The sequence below is a fragment of the Micropterus salmoides genome, unplaced genomic scaffold (genome assembly GCF_014851395.1).
Source record: "Micropterus salmoides isolate LMB-PRFRI ecotype aquatic unplaced genomic scaffold, ASM1485139v1 Ms_hic_scaffold_6, whole genome shotgun sequence".
In the NCBI taxonomy this organism is placed as follows: Eukaryota; Metazoa; Chordata; class Actinopteri; order Centrarchiformes; family Centrarchidae; genus Micropterus; species Micropterus salmoides.
Window position 1 is genome coordinate 30,213,390 of NW_024044348.1, and position 22,523 is coordinate 30,235,912.

The 22,523-nt window shown below is 39.7% G+C and overlaps 1 protein-coding gene and 1 long non-coding RNA gene across 2 annotated transcripts; both read left to right on the forward strand.

The window, feature by feature from the left end:
- Nucleotides 1-1,800: 1,800 nt before the first annotated feature.
- On the forward strand, nucleotides 1,801-3,352 carry zgc:195170 (uncharacterized protein LOC100170800 homolog). The gene is made up of 2 exons (XM_038702262.1): nucleotides 1,801-2,250; nucleotides 3,143-3,352. The coding sequence occupies exons 1-2, from the start codon at nucleotides 1,883-1,885 to the stop codon at nucleotides 3,303-3,305; spliced, it is 531 nt and encodes a 176-aa protein (XP_038558190.1). The 5' UTR covers nucleotides 1,801-1,882; the 3' UTR covers nucleotides 3,306-3,352.
- A 5,277-nt stretch (nucleotides 3,353-8,629) lies between these two features.
- Nucleotides 8,630-13,408, forward strand: LOC119890666. Its single transcript, XR_005442271.1, has 4 exons — nucleotides 8,630-8,685; nucleotides 9,123-9,195; nucleotides 11,232-11,378; nucleotides 12,873-13,408. It is a non-coding gene; the product is annotated as an uncharacterized LOC119890666 (long non-coding RNA).
- The last annotated feature ends 9,115 nt before the right edge of the window (nucleotides 13,409-22,523 follow it).

A 22,523-nucleotide genomic window follows, 5' to 3' on the forward strand; every position in this document is an offset into this window, starting at 1 on the left:
GGGTGTGCCTGTGCTACACCGCCTACACTACTTACGTTATTCATCACTCAGTTTATTCTCTTCATATTTGTTCCCTCCTGGCCTATTTGAATTTTGTTGTATTTATCAAGTGGTCGATGAAAGTTATCACACACATCATTGCATGCAAGCTCACATTATCTAGTTTAAACCAACTATAACACAAAATTACACTGTGTTGTGTTTCACGTGATTTCCTGTAATGTTTTGTACATAAACCTCATAGCTTATGTAAGACAGTGGCTTTTCGCAGGAAATCTGACCAGTCCTTGACAAACAGTAGACCCATACAGGCTGTTATAGGCAACTGAGAAAGTTGGTAAAGGCCTCAATTTTTAGGTGCCGTTACTGGTGACATATAGGCAATAAATATGTTATAAATGTCCCTTTTAAAAGGTGTGTGTCTGATTTATTCGGTTACAGCTCAAAGTGGCGCAGCAATCTTAAAATATGTTGAACAAGTCTTGAAAAAGGTCTTAAAAAGGTATTGAATTTTACTAAAGGATTCCTATACCCTGTATTATTAGCCAGAAACACAAGTCTATCAACTTGATTGTTATCAAGTGCGTCTCTCTTTAATTACAGTATTACCTTCTGTGGTGCCTCTGCTGTCTCGCTTGGGTGGCAAGCTAGCAGGTGAGTGCACAGATTTGTTGTTGTAGAGTAAGACAGCTGCTTTGGCGTCTACGATGTAGATAATTGTCTGCTCAGGACGGCTTCCTTGCTATGTCCTCTATTTCTGTAGCAAACACTAAAACTTTGGCTGGACAAGAAAACAATAACAATAATTATCACGATATATATGTGTTTTTTCAATAACAATATAACATATGTTCAGTAAATATTCAATAAATGTTTGATTTTATTCATTTGAATCATGCATGAATTAGGACTTATTTTGTTGAGGATAAAAGGACTGAAAAAATAATTTACTGAATTTTAGTCATGCATATTTGGTGACAAAGATTTTATCATAATTGTTTTGAATGTTCTACATCAGATTTGTGAAGTGATCCACTATTTGGCATCAAGTGTTCACCATAAAGAAGAGTTTAAACCACAATTAACCACATGACCACATGACACCTGGCACCTATTTCCAGGAAAAACGCCTAAAATAACATATCCAAAATAAATCAGTAATATCTCCTCAACCATTAGGGCTAAATGCATAATTTTGATCTCCTTTGAAAGGTCAGAAGCTAAGGAATATGAATCCATTATACATTGACATATTTATTTTACCATTACAGACTACATGGAGATGCAATACAGAAAGAAAATATATTTTCATCCTTGCCTGGTAAAAAAGCTATATTTTAATGCAATAAACCATCAAAACCAATATAAGATAGATTATAATGCACCTCAATATCTTCTAATACAACTGTAACTGATACAGCTGTAACTGTAAATTTGATGAAAAAATGTTTATATGTTCACTTTTATCGGGAGTTATCTTCAAAACATTATTTCTCTCCATACAACCATGTTCCAAATAACATAAAGCTTCCAAAACATTGAAATTTAAAAACAGTCTATATATATGACCATGCTTTACAGGCCACAGCTTGAGAACAGATTATCCTACAGGTCTTTAAAGGGGAAATGAAACGTCCATGTTTTGGCACTGGTAGTAGCTACATATATTAGAAAAATCACCTTGCATTAAAATCTATTTAATAAAGTTGTTAAAACCACAGATATGACACAATTATTTTCGTAATTTATAGCTAGCCATCTAGCAAGCGAGTTGCCATTTTGGAGTGACGTCACAGCCTACGTAACGGGGTTGGTTGGTTCCGTTGGTGAGTGAAGAGAGTGAAGCGTTCCTGGACCGGACTGAATACGCACTTGATTTAAAATGGAGGAAGACGAACTTGAAAGACCTGTTGAGCCCGTGTGTCCCATTGCATATGCATTTGAGCCGATACGGCGTGGAAACAGAGCAGTGGTACGTCGCTATGTCGAACAGCCGGTGGTGGTTTGGGGCGAAGAGCGGGTTGGCAACGCTACCTGGTGTCAGTGTGGCTGTTGTACTGCGAAGCCCACCGTGTCTGAGTCCATCTGCTGTCAAGAGGCTGATCTTGACCATGTATTGCGTGGTCAATCCTGCATCACCATGGCGCGCTCATTTACCATGCTGTGCCGGGAGGTAGATGTGTTGGAGGTGGTGATGCTTTCCCTGAAGGATGTCAGAGCAGAGACACTGCAGCGTCCCATCAACAGCTGGTAAGTCAAGCTAGCTTTAACTGCCGCCGAGTGGACCGATAAGGTTAACTGTATGCAGTACAACAAATACATGTTACACGGTGTTGACAAGAGACAGCAATATGATGGCAGACATCGCGAACAATGTTTCCATGTGTAGTTTGTTAACATATAACCTTAGACGTCGTCTTTTTGTCTGGTAACGTTACTAATAAACACTAAACACTAAGTTAGCGTTAGCTAGTTCATGCTTACAGATGTTAGCTAACAATGACTGTACCTAACGTTAGTTGTTCGCTGGTTTGATCAGCTTACATGCATCTTGTTAACGAGCCAGTGTGATGCAAACATATATGAGAGGTTTGACATGATTATATGATGGCAGATGAATGCTTTTTTATACATAGTTTGTTTTCATCACGTTGTGCAGCATGTTATGAAAACAACGTTTGGGATACCGCGGTCAGAACACCGTGGTGTTGTTGACAGTTTGATGTCAGAATATTCCTACATTCAGCCAGGTTTATTGTTGATTGAGATCATCACTACACAGCAGCCATATTCTATAATCTGACAGAAATTATGCACACTCTTATTAACAAGTAATTGATAGCAGATACAAATAATACATAATTTAATGTGCTAGATTACATTACCAACGTCATTCTGCAGTGCTAAACCCACACAGGCAAACTGTATTGAACAGAATTCTGGGGCCCTGTGGTGAAAACAACAATCAGCAGACCTTCCCTGGTAACTGTCACCCTATTCTGGAAGCTTGTTACACAACCAGATGTAAACAACTATTTTCTTAACTAAATCATGTGGAACTGCATGAATAACAGTTCTGGAGAGTAAATGTATGAATGCATGTCATATTAAACCTAACCAATACATTTCTTTCTTTCATCAGTCTCTTTAGGTTGACTGCATACCGGCAGTTTACCCTTTGGGCCAGGGGGCATTTGGGGAAGAAGAACCTGATCCCAATTCCTGCCTGTGTTGTCGGCTCCATCAGGGCTGTTTTTCCATCCCTGGAATATCATGGTTTTGAATATGCATATGATGAATTTTAAGTTGCGTTCAATGTTTGCCATTAAATATAATTTATTGTAATATTTCATCAAGTGGTCAGTGTTCAGTATACTGTGACCATGGATGGAAAGCCTTGTATGTTTCAACAATCACTAATAGAGTAATCACTCTACTACATAGTGTTTGGACCGAGAGAGACGCTCATGATGATCAGCTACGTTTCTATAATAGATGTTGGTGAATATTGTTTTTTTTTTTTATTTTGGTGTGGGCATCTTTGATGCTGACTTCTGTGGGTCGCTGAATGCCCTACCTGTCTCTTCCCTGCCTGGCTGGCGCGTTTTAGCGCCCTTTCCCCACGGCGGACTGATGCCTCTGTCCCGCTGTTGTCAGAGTATGTTGGCCGGTCAGTAGAGCACACATTATAGGCAGTGAAATTGAAAACAGACAGAGCAACTTCAGGCTTTAGTCTGTTGGTCCGGCAAACAACTAGTTTACCAAACTCAAAGGTCTTCTTCTCAATGTAATCCTCCTCCAGAAAATGTTCACTGCAAACCCTGGAGTCAGCACCCATCGGAGGGCTCTCTCTCTTCAGAGCTGTTAGCCAGCGCAGCAGTACAGTTTTCTGTTTCAGCGGCAGTTTATGGAAATGGAGTGTTTTGTTCTTGGCTTTGACCCTGTAAAACTCGTTTTTACATCCAGGAGCAATACACTAGTGGCCTACCTTTTGTCTTCTTCCTTCCTGTGGCTCCTCAATCTCCATCTTCCACTAAGCTGCCTGTCTTTCACTGTCTCTTCCACTAACTTAACCTCTTTCTATCGCTATCTCTATCTTTCACTATCTCTGTCGGTCACTATCTTTGTCTTTCACTGTCTCTTTCACTATCTTTGTCTTTTGCTATCTCTGTCGTTCACTATCTCTATCTTTCTCTATCTCTGTCTTTCACTGCGCTTTTACTGAACTCAGCCCAGAGCCTTTAAAGTCAACCAACCCCGTGACGTCACAGGTTATAGTACTGCACAATGGTGGCGCCCTTGCTGCGAAAAATATAACGGTGTTTCTTTATTCTTTTATATATTTACATTTGTCATGTTTCTTATATGATTGTTGATTATAGTGGAAATCCATCTTGTAAATCATGTAAACTTGACTGAATGCTTCATTTCCCCTTTAAGTGGGCTCTTTCTCTTCGTATTGAGATGAATCGATCGCTATCCTGCATGTCTGTGTAGCTCCTGCAGGTCGCCAGCAGAGGCCAATAAAGACCGCCTCCGCCAAAGCAAACTCTTCTTCTCTACTTCAGTCTGACGACAGAAAGGAAATTTATCAGCTCAGTCGATCTCACCAAGATGGCGGCCCGCCATTGACACAAATGACAGCTGTTTTTGGACAGAAAACAGCTAGAACAGCAAAGTCCGGTACCAAGAGGTTAACCATCACGTTTCTTCAACTTTCACTCAAAAATCAGCCTATAAACTCAAAAAAACCAACAAAACTTGATTTGATACTTATCGTGACAATTATCGATATCGAAAGATATGAAACTTATCGTGATAACATTATTTGGCCATATCGTCCAGCCCTAATTATAACATTACGGAGCTGAATTGAAAGGTCTTTACTGTTGGAATATTAACTTTTTCCACGTCCGAATGAATGTTCGAATTTTGTATAAGAAGTGACAGACAAAATGTGTAAAAAATTACCGCTAGTAAGTGAGACCAAGGCTGTACATGCAATTTATGAAACACCTGTTGAACAAGCATGACATAAAGTAGCAAAATGCAGTAATTACTCGTACCTAACCCACAGCTGACATTTTTTATGCCAATATGAAATCAATGAGAATGAGTTGAATTTGCGTATACTTTGAGGCTGAGACTAACCAGCTCCTCCTCTCTACAAGCAGTACATCAGCAGCAGAGAGAGGATGAATGATGCACACTGTTTATTGTAAACGGCTTGCAGCTTTTATAAACCGGAGTAGTTTTAGGTAACCATTAATTAGTCCAGGATTATGTAAAGTTATTCTAATGTTTGTGGCCTATACATGCTTGTCAGTAAGGATATGGCATTGGCATTAATTAGTTTACATATTAAAAAATAACCAAAGATCATTACAGACAAGTTTACAACAAATTAATGTATTCTTTATTCTAGGATGGTAAACATTACAACAGTGTTTTATAAAAAAAAGGAAACCTGTCAAAAATATATATGCTATCTATTTTCCTAATGGTCTTACATTTTTGGATTTGTAATATTAATAGTATCAGTTATCATATTGGTATTGGTTACAACACACAATTATTAATTGTATTAATTGTTATTGGCACTGAAGTTCCAATAGAGTAAAATATGTTCCGTGAAGTGGAAAAAGATAATTAACACCCACATACTGTACGGTGGGTAGCTTGACATATAGAGGGTGATTTCTAATATTGATAAATTGATAGTTCTAACTATTGCATGTCCAAGATAATTTTCTTGGTAATTTGTTGTACGTCTCAATCAGATTATCCTAATTAGGTTGTGTAGATTGATCGATCAATCGATTATAGCATTAGTTGTAGCATAACAAGGTGTAGAGTGTGAGCAGACTCATTGTGAAACTATAGTGCCACATCTCAGTTTACATTTCATAGAAGGCTTGAAAGCAGTTCTCCAGAGGTTAACACTGTATTAGCAGCTTCTGCTACCGTAGCTCTATGCACTGTTTGATTGGAATACCTCCTGTTTGATCATCTGAAGCTACTTAGTTTACTGGAGCATCCACCATGCAGTAGATTTAGGCAGTCCTGTGGGTTTTCACTTGGCTCATCTCTCTCCTAATCTCCTGGCGATTGCCACTGAATACTTTATTGATAGGGAATTGACTCCATTCCTCCTAGCCGATTTCTATAATTGATACTGTTTGAAGTTACTCCCAGAGGACGAAGCGCTCAAAGGCTGGCTACTGTTTTGATCAATTATATTAAAGTGCAAACTTTAAAAAATCTAGATTGAATCAATACTGCCTTCTAGCCTACTTTAATTCAGCAGCGCTTATCCAGATCTCAATAAGACAAGTGTCACAATGACTCAACTTACCATGAACGTAACATGGGTTAATGTTCTGTAGTACTATTGTAAGTGTAGATTTTTACATACGCAAATACTGCCAGTATTGCTATCAATAGATCTTGGTACTGATATTCTTCAAATAAAATATACTATTGTGTGACTGTTAAGTTTTAGGTGCTTCACACTTGAGTATAAGAAAAGGATCCTTACTGTATAATTAGAAGTATTTGAGACTTAACATATTCAACAATGGGAATGAATACAGGTTGTTGTCAGCTGTGTAAAACTACGGGGAATGATGGCGTCACATGTTTTGCTGTTTTGGTTAAGTCTGCATGTTAATGTACTATCTCTGAGAAAATTATCCATGTTTCTCTCCTTTTTCCAAGCATGGATACTTTTTAGGCAGCTCCTGCGCTTAGCCTTCATCCTGGGTGCCGAGCCTCACGCCTCCAATTTCCACCTCTGCCCGGCTGAAGGCTCCTCAGAGACGCTTGGCTGGAGCTCTGGGCCACTGGGCCTTTGGACCTCAGAGTCCTTCACTTGAGTGCATTGGATAGAAAAACAGGGAGCTGCTTTACCCAGCCCTGCCCATTCTTGGCCCCAGTCCGCCTCACCATACACTCCCACCTGCTCAATACCTCAGAAGAGCTTTCAAGTGCTCTTTGAAAGGGGAAAAAAGCAGAAAGGGAAGAAATCAGAGACGGTGCTCTTCCAGGCGCTCAATAGCATGGCACTAGCCTCTCTCAGCTCCCAGGACACCACTCTCCCGCCCTCTTCTCTGTTCTTGGGTGTTTCACTCAATTTATTTTTCAGTTTTTCCCTTCTCTCTCACTGCATTTTCTCTCTCTTACAGCCTTATCTTCCCCTTGACTGCCTTCTTGTCCCAGGCTCTTGGCATTTTCTTAGTGTTAGAGCTGCATTAACCATAAACCAGGCCACCTGTTTTGTAGCCTGCATATAGGAGAGAAAATGAGAGAGATGACAAATATGTGCATGTGAAATTAAAATGGTACAGTTGTTTTGAAATAGTGGCCCATGAATCATTTGGCAGTTGATTGGGAATAATAGCTGCCACAAAAACCTGCTCAGCTTCACCCCAAGAAGTAAATCTTCTAATGTCCACTGCCCACTGGCCAATATAGCAGAGTACCCAATGCTGACGCTAAATAAAATATTCCCGTCAGGCTGTAAAGATAATTAGTCTAGTCTCATCTTCTCTCTCCCTTGCAATTAAATGTGACCCCTTTATGTTTTATGGATGCATAAACTCCATCACTCCTAAAACACCTTATAGATATGAGAGGGGAAGTGTATTGTAAACTAATTGCTCCATATTGGACAGAAGCCACAAGAGATGATATTGTAAGTTGGTAATATTGATATTATTATGGGGTGTGTGAAATGAACAGATACTGTAAGAGCATCCATGAATGTACACTGTCAAAACGAATTCCCGTCCCTCTAACATCTTCACTGTTATAAAGCAGAGACAGTGCCTGGGAAAGCTGTGATTTGAAGACATAAGCCTCGGGCTCCTCATTCCACTCTGCTTCTGAACTCCCCTTATACTCCCTGATACCGAGACTTTATAAAGTCCCTCCCTGTAGCTCTCCTCTTATCTTTGCCTGCTATAAAACTATCTCCGAGAAATAGGACAGAGTTGAGGTTTGAAGCAATCTGTTTCTTTTCATTCTTCCATGAAACATATGCCTGCTTTGTAACAAGGGGAAAACTAATTATAGACTTGTACAGGAAAGATAATACACTTGTAGTGATTGCTTTGTACCCAGTGCTGGGGTTGTGTGTCGACAGTGTATGTGTACAGTAATGAAGGCTTTATCTAGCTCCAATACTCCTATACAAACCTACAAAGCCCTGTAATTATGTTAGATGCCCACAGAATGACACACACTAGGGCACTGGCCATTGTAAGGGAAAGATGTAGCAAGCGTCTATTAAAACTATTTCGCTCTATGGTTGTGTTTCAGTACGTAAGTTACTGCGTGGGCAATGGCATGCTTGACTGGCAGCAGGCGTGCATGCAGTACAAACAAAGTCAACACAAATAAATACATGGAAAGATTTGTTTGTCAAGGCTCGTAGGTCAGTTCCTCAGTGCGGCATTTTCCACCCAGCACACTTTGCAGACTGTTTACACATAGGTGGATGGCTTAGAAGCCTGTCATTATGTGTAAAGATTGAGTTTATATGTTGAACAATGAAAAAACACCAACAATGTTTATGGCAAGTGAGGGGCAAAGTTTCTCATATTTTTTTAACATTTTGTTTTTACACAGTACAGTTCAGTCCATGCAGCGCCCTTACAATCTGTCAAACCTTACACCCTCAACAAGGTAAATATTCTCATTCTACAGCTCCTTCTACAGAAGTTTGCTAACCCCAGCATTATCACTTAAATGTTAACAATTTTATAATAGTGTCAATAGCATCTTTTGTCATTTACTTTTCAGCACGCAAATAGAATACTAGACATAGTATCATGTTTGTGTGGATGTTTTGAGTGCATGTTTTGTGCAATTGTTTTGTGCAATTGTTTGTGGGCATGTCTTTCCAGTGTTTAATTGTATTAATAAATGTATGCACACCTGTTTGCATGTACAAAGATACTGTTTGACTGCACATCTGATGAACAGTTGAGGCTTGAGTTGTTGGACAACATTGCTTTTTCTTTGAATCTTGAGTTCAAGGAGAGATAAGGAAGTCTCTCTCGGTCTCTCTCACTCTCACCCATTTCTCTTTTTCTCTGTCTCTCTCTATTTCCCACATGTAGCTAGTCAGGCAGTGCAGTGTCATCCAGCCGTGAAGCCATTTGGCGGCGAGGAGAAGGAGTGGGCCAGCTGAAGGTCAGTCTGAGGCACAGACAGACAGACATATGTACATACAGAGAGTCATGCCTCCATTAGCAGGGCCTCTGTTTACCATGGGGAAGACGCCAGGGATTTGGTGGCATATGCTGTAGCCCCTGGCAGCCTCTTGACAGAGCACTTACCGTAGAGACGGCAGGCCAAGGCCTGGTTAGGGGCCACCCAGAGGCTGTGTCCTGAGGCGCCGCTACTGGGCTGGAATGTATTGTGGGGATGATTGGCTCTCTAGTTTATCTACTGTCCCTATACTAACCTAAAAGCATTTCTAATTTTTTTGTGATGCCTGTTGAATGGGCATCAAACTGCATCAGGGGCTTCTATCTCCAGACCACAAAACTGTGACCTGTTGGTAGTTTCTGTGTGCTGTCTTCAGGAAACTTGATAATAGTGCAATAGTAGTTCCATTCATATACTTGTCTAAAATTTCCCAGGTAGGTATTAAATGTTGTCTGAAAAGAGCTTTTATGGTAGTTTGCAGAATTAGAAATTAGCACAACCTACTAGCCACTGTGGTGGTTAAGTAAAAGTAGCGTAACAGAGTGAGTGGTTGGACATTTACAAGTCTGCTTGTTTCACTCGGACACAGAAAAACAATGTGGCATGAACAGTGTTGCTGGAGCTAGATGTTTGGCTGACTTCCGTGTAATATTCTCAACATGAAAAAAATATTAATAAAGTCAGACTTAACATTTCATTGTGTGATCAGTTATAGTTGACCAATGTATGTAAAATTGCCACCATAGGAACAGTGGTTATATAACCACAAGCCGGAACTTACCTGTGCGCTCATGCACGTGCGTCATAGGTGCAGTCAGGTACTTACACAAATGGCGCTACACCCCTTGTACAATGTGTGTGTAAGAGAGAGAATGGCAGCATTTTCCTTGAGAGAAAATGTACCTTATGAAAAACAATAGCCTATTGCTTGAATATTGAAGGTCTGGTTTTATTATTTTTACAGGCAGTTACACACCGCTGGTTAAAACAAGAAAGTGGCTGGCTAAAAAATTGAGTGGCTGGTAGATATTGGAATCCACCAGCCACAGTGGCAGGTAGACAAATATGTTGATTTCCAACCCTGGTAACTGGCGTGAGTAGTAGATGATATATAGCTTTTACGAACAGTAGTATCATTCTGTGTTATATACCTCCAGTTTTGTCTCTCAGTTAACTTCCAAATTCCCACTGCAGTGTTGTTTTCTAGAAACATTTAGTGGGGAATGTTTTATAAATTTGCTCTGTATCCCAATGTGCAAATGCATATTTAATGGCTCAGTTAAGCAATGTCATGGTTTTGTATTATTAATAAGATTTGGGAAACATTTGCAAACTGCAGTAATATTTATCTTGAATGCCTTCTTATAGCTTCATGCAACCCACCATACAAAATAAAAGCAATATAGAAAAGCCCTTATATTATGATACAATATGTGACTTGTATTAATGTCATGTAGGAGTCTATATAACAGAAGCGAAATAAGCATTCCATGGGTGCTGAGGTACAGTATAACAAGACTGGATCGTTGTATATTACGTATTACTCTATGCACTGTATGTATCAGCACAGCTGTAACTACCTTCAGCATTTATCCTTCAGACTTGTGTCTACAACTGAGTTACAGCTGTGCAACAGTGTTCCCTCTAGTGCTATTTCTCAGCGATATTCATTCCAAAGAGAATGAACAAAATTTGTTGTTGGCTGCCTTGATCTTAAAGTTGGATCTTCCTTTGCTCTTGTTAGCGACTTTGAGTGGGCAATAATCCAAAGTGTGGAGGATGGATAATAAGTTTATCTGCTTTTTAGCTGAGCAGTTTCAAGACAACTCTGTGTGAAGCTGTCTTCATTAGGACCCTGTTAGACCTTGTTTCACCTGACTGACTGACAGACTGGCCGTGATGAGACTCCATTAGACTGCTGCACAACTCTCTGTGGACTGGCCATTTACTGAAGGGCCCTCTCTCTCTTTCTTCCTCTTCCTCTCTTTCTGTCTCTCTCTCTTGTTCTGTCTGACCAGGCTAACCCCAGGAGCCCCCTTAACCCACGGTGGTTGAGAGCCCAGTCAATCAGACGCAATGATGTTAAACTCCTCTCCAATGAATACCCTTCACCAGTCATCACAGAGATTGTCTGTGTCTGGCGGCTGATTAGGAGTTCATCTCAAGTAGGTTCATCTCAATTTACAGTCCTTCTGAAGACAGGAGCTTGTTATTCTATAGCTCTCTCCTCAACATGATTACTTTACCTTGGAACAGAGACACCTGTAATGAGATAATAGCATGGCTTACCAACTTTTAAACTGCCCCTTTCTTTATAGATTTCTTCAAGAGTGTTCATAAAGAAAGCATTATTTATAGAAATATATCAAAGCGATCATGTGAATGTCCTGACATAAGTAGACCTCTGAAGATGTTGGGTTCTTTGGACAACATTGTTGTCTTGTCAAGATTAATTTGGGGGATATGGACACTGTAATAGAACACTCCTGTTTATTATTTTTAATTCAAACCACACACTATATCACTGTGAAGTGACACTGTGAAGAACAAACCTGCTTACATTGTCTTCCTCTACTTAAGTCAACAATGAACAGTACATTTCTGCTCACAGAGACACACTCACAAAGTGAGATGCTTGTCAAGGTTGTGCCAGGACAGGTAGTCAGGCTTTGAATGAAGGAAGGCCTTCTGTGACACACTTTTAAGGAGAGATGAAAATGGCGTATATGGCATCGATCACCATAATGTATTGCTCCCTGTTTCCAGAGGGAGTGGGGGGGGATGTCAGGTTGGAGGGTAATCTCTAGAGGATCTCTGTGTAAAGCGGTTAACGGGCAAAGGATTTGATCATGCTTGGCCATTTGGTTTTGCGTTGAAGGATGCTGCTTGCAGCTCTGTCAGTCGCTGAGTGCCCATCAAGCCAGACAAGTCAATAAGCCCCCATCACCTCTTATTGGTTGCCCAGAGTGATGCGCCATTGGAGAGACCCACACCACATCCCCCCTCCCCCCTTGTCGTCACCTGTCAAGTGAAATATAGGCAGCTGGGAATCAGCATCTCCTTATAGCACTCAACAGCCCAGCCAGCAGCACTCGCATCGACAGCCTTCAAAACTCTTCCGCTAAAGTGTATTATCACTCACTGTGATGTGATTGTGGGCCTCTCCTGAGCGGTTTGTTGTGGTGTCTCTGCCAGATAGCGGCTACACCAGATTCTCTTACAGTCCCGCAGCTGTGAGTTGCTAGTAGGACTAAGGTAGCTTGCGACTGACATCTGAAGAGATTTCACAGCAAATAAACCAAATTTCATTTCACCCTTACACGCATACATTCTCTTGAATTAACCTAAGGGCTACTGTAGTGCAAGGACAAGGAGGACTGACATCTGGAGGCTACAGCTTAATTTGGGTTTTCTGGTGAGAGCTTAATTTATGAGGAAAGAGTAAACTGATATTAGGCTGCTCTGCAAAATGGGTTGACATGTTTTAGGCATATAGTGGAATGATATTCTTACAAATACTAACTTATTAACAAAATCAAAAATAGGTTGTTTTAGTGGGTAGTTCAGACAGTTGGCAGTACTTTTGAAGCGTGAAGTCAGAAAAGTAGAAATTGAAAGCTGTATCTCTGTGAAATAACTTTTTAACATTTCCTCCTCAGATCAGAGAACATGAAATATATGCTGAAGAAAAGAAATACGACCCCACTCTTTTTCTTCTCCTCAGTTGCTTCCTTTCTTTCTCTGTATGTCTCCCTCAGTTCTCATCTCGAATTTCCCCTACCACTTTATTGCTTCTTTCCCCTCCTACACTCCACTTGCCACATACTATATGTGAGATAAAAGGTGAATTCTAGAAAACCCTCTTTCTGACTCGGATTGCTCCCGTCTTTATACTCCTCTCGGTGTTTGGAGTGTGGACAAGGTGGGGTAGAAGAGAGAGAGTGAAGAGAAGAACAAACAGCCGACTGTGACAGTGAAAGCAGACGGTCAGACTCTGGCACCAGTACAGGATTTATGCTTTGTTGTGTAGTTTGGGCGCTTAGGGACCAAGCATGCAAGACACTGTTGGATACTCTCTTAACAGGCTTATACAATACTCTGTTTTATGTGGAAATAAAAGCAGTGACTGTAAAATCCCATTTTAAGACATCACAACATAAAGAGTGAATTATAGGGCCGATGAACGGTCAAGCAAAGAACAACTGCTCTCTCCTTGTCTCTTTTTTCCCACTAGCCTATCCACAATATCTATTATATATATTGTCAGCTTACCGGGCATTGTTGTTTCCCTTAATTTAACTAACAAGACCTAATATGTAACAGCGCAAATATATAGAGAAAAGTGATTCTTCGATTCTGTGACATAACAACATATCAGTGTCATCACTAGGCCTTGCCTTATGTACTGCTTATTAAACATCCGTGAGTAGTACCCATGCCGTTTCACCTGAAACAATGTGTGAAGTCAAAACATGTTCCTTAAAAAAATCCCTAGTAGGTTTATTTTATTAATTTTTTAGAACTTATCTATGATCAACTTTTTGTGTGGTTTTGCAGATATTATTGTTGGATGCTGTAGGTTTAACTCTTTCAGTACTTACAGTTGGTTAGTCTCAGTGTTTCACATACTTCTGCATCAGCTTATATCATACGCTGGACTGAGCTCAACACTGCTTGCGTCGATGCTGCTACACACATGGCTGAGATTTAGTTGGCTTCACTCCCAAAGGTAGAGTCTGGTATATCTTTCTATGGGGGAACCATACAGAGGTTAGGGCTTTAAAGCCATCTGATCAGGTGTGATCTGTTAAGATGTTACAGCTTAGATCTGGTGTGACCTAGGACCATGAAATATATTTTCTGCTGTGAGCTTTTCATCTCTTTACTATAACAAACAGAGTTTGATGTATATGAAATTTACTGCGACTTCAGTTCATTTGAACAGTCCTTTGTTGGGCAACAGTTTTCCAGATGTTTTCCCATTGCAACTGGCCTTTGAAGCATTACTAGGCCAGACATGATCACCATGTCCTTCCTATAAAAGGTCAGAATCCAGTGTTTTTAAAAGAAAATATCTACAAAGAAAATATCAGTTACTAATTAATTATTACGTGCACATGCTTTTAAAATTTTTTTTTTTCTTATGAAATCAAGTTTTTGTTATACTCTCGAAGCTTCCTCTTGTAATTAATCAATCAAATGAAATTTACTGATCTACTAACTAGGAAAGTAACGGTTAGATACAGTAGTTCCTCAATGCGTGCTTGCTCATCATGCTGAATGCACATCTGCTGAATTGGAGGGCAGGTTACGTGGACTAATCTATTTATAACAATTGCAAGCCTCTAAAGTTGACAACCATCATCCAAAAATGTGGTCGATGTGTAACTAGACCAATTTAGCTCTATGTAGGGGTTGGTTTATTTAAGTAGTATGAGGTGAACATCAGAGGCACAAATTGTGTTGCTATGCAATTCTGGTTTGTGATAGTCCCAGAGAACTATGTCCCAAAGCCACAGGAACATGTGCACAGAGGATTAAGACCTCTTAGACTGACCCCATCTTGTGGTGAAAGATTCAATAACATTTACCTCAACACTCTCAAGCCTCCTTCTCAAGCCTGCACCCGTGGCCAACGTCGGCTCACTGTAATTCCATCAAATTTGAATGTATAAATGTCACTGAGGTTACTACTGTCTTTTGTCCTCTTTCTCAAACATTTAACTGTACATCCACCTTACAAGTTAAGGACTCAGCAGTGTTTGGTAACAATCAGCTACCCAGAATTTTATACTGAAAACACATGGACACATGAAGTTTCCATTCATCCTCGAAAATTACTTTTAATTCAAAAACAGCTTAGAATCACCTAAAATATAATTTTGCACAGCAGGTAGACTGGCAATAAAGAAGCTTGTGTGTCCGCACTGTGCTCTGACTCTAAAGTGCTTCCAAATGGTGTCCTTGTTCTGGTTCCAAGGTTCGACTCTGCTTTACAGCAAAATATATACCTTCTATCCCGTAAAGACACTCACTAGATTTGTGGCTAATAATTAGTGTGTTCTATTTTAACTGTATTCATTATTAGAAAATCTGAAAATCAATAAGGTCTGAGTTTATTGATACTGTTATCAAGACTAGCGGGTTTGTAACGCTGTATCTCGAGCGTCAAATCGGATTTATTTCTAAATGCGATGGATAGGAAAACTAATGTTTCTAATGATATTACTGAAATGCAGTATTAAACGGGCAGGGGACTTTATATCATCAGGCTACAACCTCTGCTCTCTGTCGGCACCTACACACACACAGCGGCCAGCAGAGCGAGATGTCGCGCTGTCTCGTTGGAGACTGTGAAGGTAAGTTAGCTCCAAACTACTTGAGTTGCAAACAGCTACTCTCCTTACTGTAAGTATGTGCAAGAAAACCTTTGCTAGTAATAAGACAATACTTTATCAATACACCTGTCTGTAAGGTAAACATGTAGAAAGAGTTAATTTAATCATCTCTGTCCTCAGTCTCTCATCCTGTATGTTTTATACAAGCACAGCTAACGTTAGCTTGGCATTAGCGAAATGTTCAAAACAAGCTAAATAGAAAGCCGCCTGTCTGGAACACAGTCTAGTCTGTAGTCTGTAAATTTGGCACATTGTTATAAACTCAGCTGCTGGCTGAGACAAACCAGCCGCTCCTCCTTCCACCAGGTAACGTTACCTGCAGACAGTGAATAACAGCAGAGAGGAGGAGGAAGAGGAGGAAGGTCTGAGACGGACTGAGTTTTTTATTCTTTCTAAACGTCACTCACTAGTTTGTAGATAGTGACTTTGCTTTAATGTTGATGCTCTAGAAACAACATTTAGCTGTATTTAAAATATTAGATTATAATCCTCTGGGATTAGATAGGATTAGGATTAAATTATTTATATATAAATAATTTAAAAACAACCAGGCAGCTAATATGCACACTTGAATATATGTTTATTTATTAAAAGTCTCTCAATATATAACAATGTTATCGCACATTGAATATTTTCCTCATACCGTGCAAGCCTACCTCATGCTCGTAGTGGCTGGTTTTACCAAATAACCGTCACCAAATAATAGTATTAATAAAAGTATCGATAGTGGTATCGATAAAGAATTGGATTATTAAGCAGTCTCAATAAGGGTATCAATATCAATAAAAATTTACGATCCCCATCCCTATTCATTATAGTCTTACAAATATAACAAAAATAAAATGTTCATGGTAAGCAACATTGTTCTTCAGATAAGAGGCAATCATTTTTGTCCCTATAGTAGCAGGACGTTGGTGATGATCAGTTGACCAGTCCTGTTCGTAAAAACATCTGTGTTAACCAACACTTTATGACAAGTTCATGACATCCAAAAAAAACTAATGGCTCAATTGCCATGAAATCTTTTGATGGCTTTGCCTTTACTGTCGCCATCAGTCCAACATTTCTAACAACTAATTAATTAACTAATAACTTTGCTTCACCAGATCATACAGGAAAAGTCAGTATCTAGTTAGATGTTTGAGCGCTGATCATCTGTGTTGTGATCTGCCATGTCAGAGGTTAAAAAGCATGATTAGGCACTTACAGCGGGAGATCCAAGAAGCTTCCTGGCGGCCTTTTAGTACCTGTACCTCCTCTGGGATCTCTTTCCACATCAGTATTCTGGTCCACTACCTCAGCCCCTTCTTATTCCATCCACCCCTGGATTTATTTTCATACTATGGGGGTATGATAGCCACTTAATAATTCATATTTAGAGTGTATACCCATGCACTGAGAAATTCTGATTCATCCTCCTGAGTAGCTGCCCACCCTCTTGCATCATTTAAGCCTCGAAGTTCTAGCTGTGGCTTATTCGCTCAGTCTGCGCAGTGCTCTTTGGAGTAAAGCTGTCAAATTTTTTTGCGTAAGAGGGAAGTTTCTGTGGGTGGACAGGATTATCAGTTTTCTTTTAGTCAGCATGCTTCTTTAAAGAGCAACAATAGTCAGAGCAAACCTAATCTGAGGTCAGTTTACAACAGTTTTAAGCTCTGAATGGCACTATGGAAAAGAGTGACACATGCCCTTCCTGAAATCTGATTGAGTTGGGCCGAGAGAAGATGCCATCGTCCATTGGCGATGGCTGACAGATGGTCGATGGTTGAGCAGGCATCGTGATTGTAAAACCCCGACCCCCGGCAAAATACATCTAATTTTTCACATAATACCTCTATGTGAAAGCAGGTTTTGATTACCACGAACATTATTATTATAAATTTTAAATATGCTTCGCACCTTCCTCGGAATTCTCTTCTACCCACACTCAGACACACAAGAAGCCTACACATGCACATAAGACATAAGACATTAATTTTGGCACACATCATTGACATCAGTATCAGTCTTAAAACACATACTGACCGAGCTCTACAATGGTTGACACTCAGCCATTGACTTTTTATTGTCATGAAATTATGTGGCGCTATATATGAGAACAAAGTATAAAGTTTGTAGTTATGTGATATGAAGCCTATTTTACCAGTCTGCTTACAGCGTTACATGTTTTGTCCAGATCAAAACGCCATGATGGTTTCAGTTATGCGTTAACATCACATAATTTATTCACAGAGAGTTTTGAGAGATGGTGCTCTATATAGTACCTTTTATCTTCTTGGTTTCCCAATATGTTTTTCATGTATGCGTACTTTGTTAGACGCTAGACATTGTATTTAGTGCATGTCTTTGTCAACAAGTTGACCAGCAAGCGTTTTTATGATTTACAATTACATGCCTGTTAAAGCATTGCATGAATAATCAAAACGTTGGCTTACAGAATGGCGGTACTGTATATACTACAGGGTTACAGTAATTCTTTCGATTCTGAAAGAGGGCCAGAAAGGCAGAGCTGTTCGGGCTTTGCTCTTTACTCTATGTTCTTTTTCAAGTCCCACTTGTCAGAGAGAAAAAGATAAATATAGTTTATGACAAACCAAAATAAATGGGTGGGTTCAGAAATGCACAGAACAACAAGCCACAGAGGAAGATGTGGCCTACACAGGCCACATACAAACAGCCTGCTTCTGCCACGGAAATAGATGCTTACATGGGGAAAGAAAATAGTTGTGACACTGTCACAATAATTAGAGCTGGAAATGTTGTTAAGAGTGGTTGAATTCTCTCATACAAACCTGCAGTCTTAACCAGGACAGTCTTTGCAGTTTTGACTGTGGAAAAGTTGAATTCTGACATTTAGCTTTATAGATCAACTGGTCATAGCTTTATGTGATCACGAGTCAAATATAGTTAGCAATGGTACATGGGGTACAAATTTACTGAAAGTGCTTTAGTGCTGCGCTACATAACCTTATGCTGACAAGTCAAATACTGTGGATGGAAGTATCATTCTGCCATGCAGATATTTCTGTATGCCTGTAAAGTATGAAGACAATACTAAAATAACCTTAGAAAAGTGAATATATTACAGGTTCAGTATGTAACATTTCTGAGGATCTATCGACAGAAATGCATTATAAGATCCATAACTATGTTGCAACATTTAGTTGCCAAACGCAAAATCTACCCGCATTTGGAGCTTGGCGGGTGTTTCCAGCCCTGTGTATATTTTTTGCCGCTATCAAAGCAACATAGCCAATGCACCATAATCTGGCAGCGAGGATACATAAGCACAGAGAGAATTAACGTGTTTCTATTGTCAATGTTTGTATAGACTTTATCTAATATGTGTTTTAAAATGGACTGTGGTGCAGAAACAGACTCCGTGTATGGTTCGTTCTTTCATTATTTCGTTTCAAAACCAAATGGGAAAAACCAAAAAACCAAGTCGTTTTTTGTTTTTTCTGTATTAAAACCAAAACAGAAAAATGGAAAAACCGTAAACAAAAAAACCAGACATCTGTTTTGTTTTTCTGTTTTAAACCCATAACAGAAAACAAAGGAGCTGACCGGTGTTGTATCCCTACAACCTGTTCTCACTCCCCGACTCATCACATATGGCATGGTCAAGGCCTGTCAGCGTTTGTAACGCACTGGGGATCACTATAGCGTCATAGGTCAACGCAGTGGGGAAAGCCCTGTAGCATCAGTTTGTGACGATAAAGGCAGGTATGTGATATTTAACAGAAAAGACTGAGTTACAACATGGTCGGGGAGAAAGGAGGGCCAGGACCTTTTTATTGGGAGTTTTGTGTTCGTGTATCCTGTGAAACAAAAAAGTAAATATTAGGCTAAATGTTTTTATATTTAATTTTATAGTCTTTCAGGTTGCATCGCACCTCATATCAACTGGCGAATATGATTAGAGAAGTAAGCATTACAGAGTCTCAAGCACTCTTGTCAGCATCAAAGAAGCATTTTGTTTTGGGCTGATCTGAAGGAGCTGGTTACCTGAGCGATCTAAGAAAATACTGGAATATATATATACAGTCGAATCAGACTCCGCCCATCGAAGCATCGAATCTTCGACTATTCGGGGTCAGCCCTAATAATTTCTTAATAAGTATACCTAAAGAAACCTCATTTCTTGACTGGCTACTCTCTGCTGTCTCAGAAGAGACTTTTGTACTGTGTCAGCCACCGTAGCTGTTCTACTCTCTTTTAAAGTGTAGGTGGCAGTGGTAGACTGGACAGATGGTATTAAGTAAGTATTGGAACAGTAAGGCAAATTCCTTTGTTTTTGTTGTTCACTGAAGACATTTGGGTTTAAGTTCAAAAGATGAGTATGAGACAAGATTTCAGAATTGCAGTCTCAATTCCTGGTATTCACATCTAGATGTGTTATACGACTCAGGACATATCACCCTTTGTGTGAAACCACCCATTTTTCAAGTGAGCAAAACTATTGAAACATGTGACTGACAGATGTTTCTTGTTGCCCAAGTGTTGCCTTTTAGGTTGATTGTCCAAACATTAAATAGCTCTGCATGACTAGTCCAAGTTTTCATCCTAGGTTCAAACTAGAGAGCTGCATTGGGATTGGGATCCCACGGGTCAGGAGTGGGCAGGAGCAGGACCAAGAAAACAGTCCCGCGCCAGTCTCTAGTTCAAACCTATAAAGACTGCATTTTCTGTTAAAGAGGATAAACCAACATGAAGACCAGAGAGCTGTCTATGGGTGAAAAGCAAGCCATTATCAAGCTGAGAAAAGAAGGAAAATCACCATGGGACAAACATTTGGCATAGCAAGCACAACAATTTGAAATGTCCTGAAAAAGAAAGAAACTACTGATGTACTGAGCAACAGACGTCCAACAGGTCGGCCAAGGGAAACAACAGTAGTTGATGACAGAAAAATCGTGAGAGCTGTGAAGAAAACCCCAAAACATTAGTAAGTGACATCAGCAACGACCTCCACAGTGCAGGGTGAAGAGAGTAGAAATATAGAGGCCACACCACAAGATGCAAACCACTCATCAGCAGGAAGAATCAGAAGGCCAGAGTGAAATTTGCAAAGAATTACAGAGATGAGCCACAAAAGTTCTGCAACACAATCTTATGGACTGATGAGACCAAGATTAATCTCTAGCAAAGTGATGGAAAGGCCAAAGTGTGGAGAAAGAAAGGAACTGCTTATGATCTGAAGCATACAAGCTCATCCGTGAAGCATGGTGGAGGTAATGTCATGGCTTGGGCGTGCATGGCTGCTTCTGAAACAGGCTCATTAATATTTATTGATGATGTAACTGATGATGGTAGCAGCAGAATGAATTCAGAAGTGGACAGAAACATTTTGTCTGCCAGTTTATGGAGAAATGCATTGAAACTAATAGAGAGAAAGTTTATCATGCAGCAGGACAATGACCCAAAGCACACTGGCAACAAAACAAAGGACTTTATCATGGGTAAAAAGTGGAAGGTTTTAGACTGGCCAAGTCAATCACCTGAGCTTAACCCAACAGAGCATACATTTCACCTCCTTAAGAGGAGACTGAAGGGAGAAACAAGCAAGAAGTGAAAGAAGCTGCCGTAAAAGCCTGGAATCGCACCACAAATGAAGAATGCAACAGTTTGGTGATGTTGATGGGTCGCAGGCTTGAGGCAGTTATCGCAAGCAAGGGTTATACCACCAAATGTTAAATGTTAATTACTTTAAGATTATTTGTTCCATTACTTTTGCTCACCTAAGAATGAGGTCTAATACAAACGGTGATATGTCCTGAGTTGTTTAACACATCTAGATGTGAATACCAGGAAAGAAAGCTGAAATTCTGAACTCTTGTCTCATACTCATTTTTTGAACCTAAACCCAAATGTCTTCAGTGAACAACAAAAACAAAGGAATTTGCCTTACCGTTCCAGTACTTTTGGCGGGGACTGTAAATGAAAGTTTCTATGTATTTTCTTAAACTATTTAAAATGTCACTTGATCTATTTAATTTTTTATATTGCTATAAATTAGTGCTGAGCAACGATTAAAATATTTTATTGCGATTAATCGCATATTTATGAGAAAAATTGAATAATGAATTCTAACGTAGTGTATTGCGCACTTTTAATTTAAATGTACTGCTATATACACAAAAGTGCAATAACATGTGGTTTGCAAACATTTCAAACAAATAAGGTGCTTTTTACCAGCAGTATTCCCTTTACAAAATATTTCTTATAAATATCAACTTAAACATTAATGTAATCAAATCAAATATAAAACTAAAGCTATTTGCCACTGCCAGGGCATTACCTTTTATCTAGCTCGTTAAAACAAGTTAGAGTCCAGATCATAACATCATACCATCATAACATCATAACAGACAGCTTCTGAGCAACAGGTTAAGATATATAAATCTGTTATCAGCAGAAACATTTTTCTTTTATCAGGGAGCATCACAAACAGTCTATGTTTAGTAGCAAGTGTCCCTGTTAGAGTGAGGAAAAGTAATCGCCTTACGCACATGCCCGCCTGCTGCCAAAGTTGAATTGTGTTGAACTTTTTGTACGCGACGGCAGCGCAAATCATTGGAAGAGAGACTGATCCTCGTTGTTTGTGCGTTTCCAGAATCTATTACTGTTTACTAAATAGGACATCAACAGGAGGGAATTCGCATGGCAAATGTAGGTAGCCTATAATTTTAACTAAGGTTAAATAGGCTACAGCTGTGTAGTGCACAGAAGCCGTTGCCATGGTTACTATCCACAGAGTGCCTTCCTTTTACTCCAGTTCACCTGAGGAGCGGAGAGCAACCCCACGGGGCCAAGTGACTACATTGTGATTTTAAGAACATTCCTAAGACTGACAGCTTGGCCAACACAAATCAGCCTTCTAATAATCGGACTTTCAATATAATAATAATAATA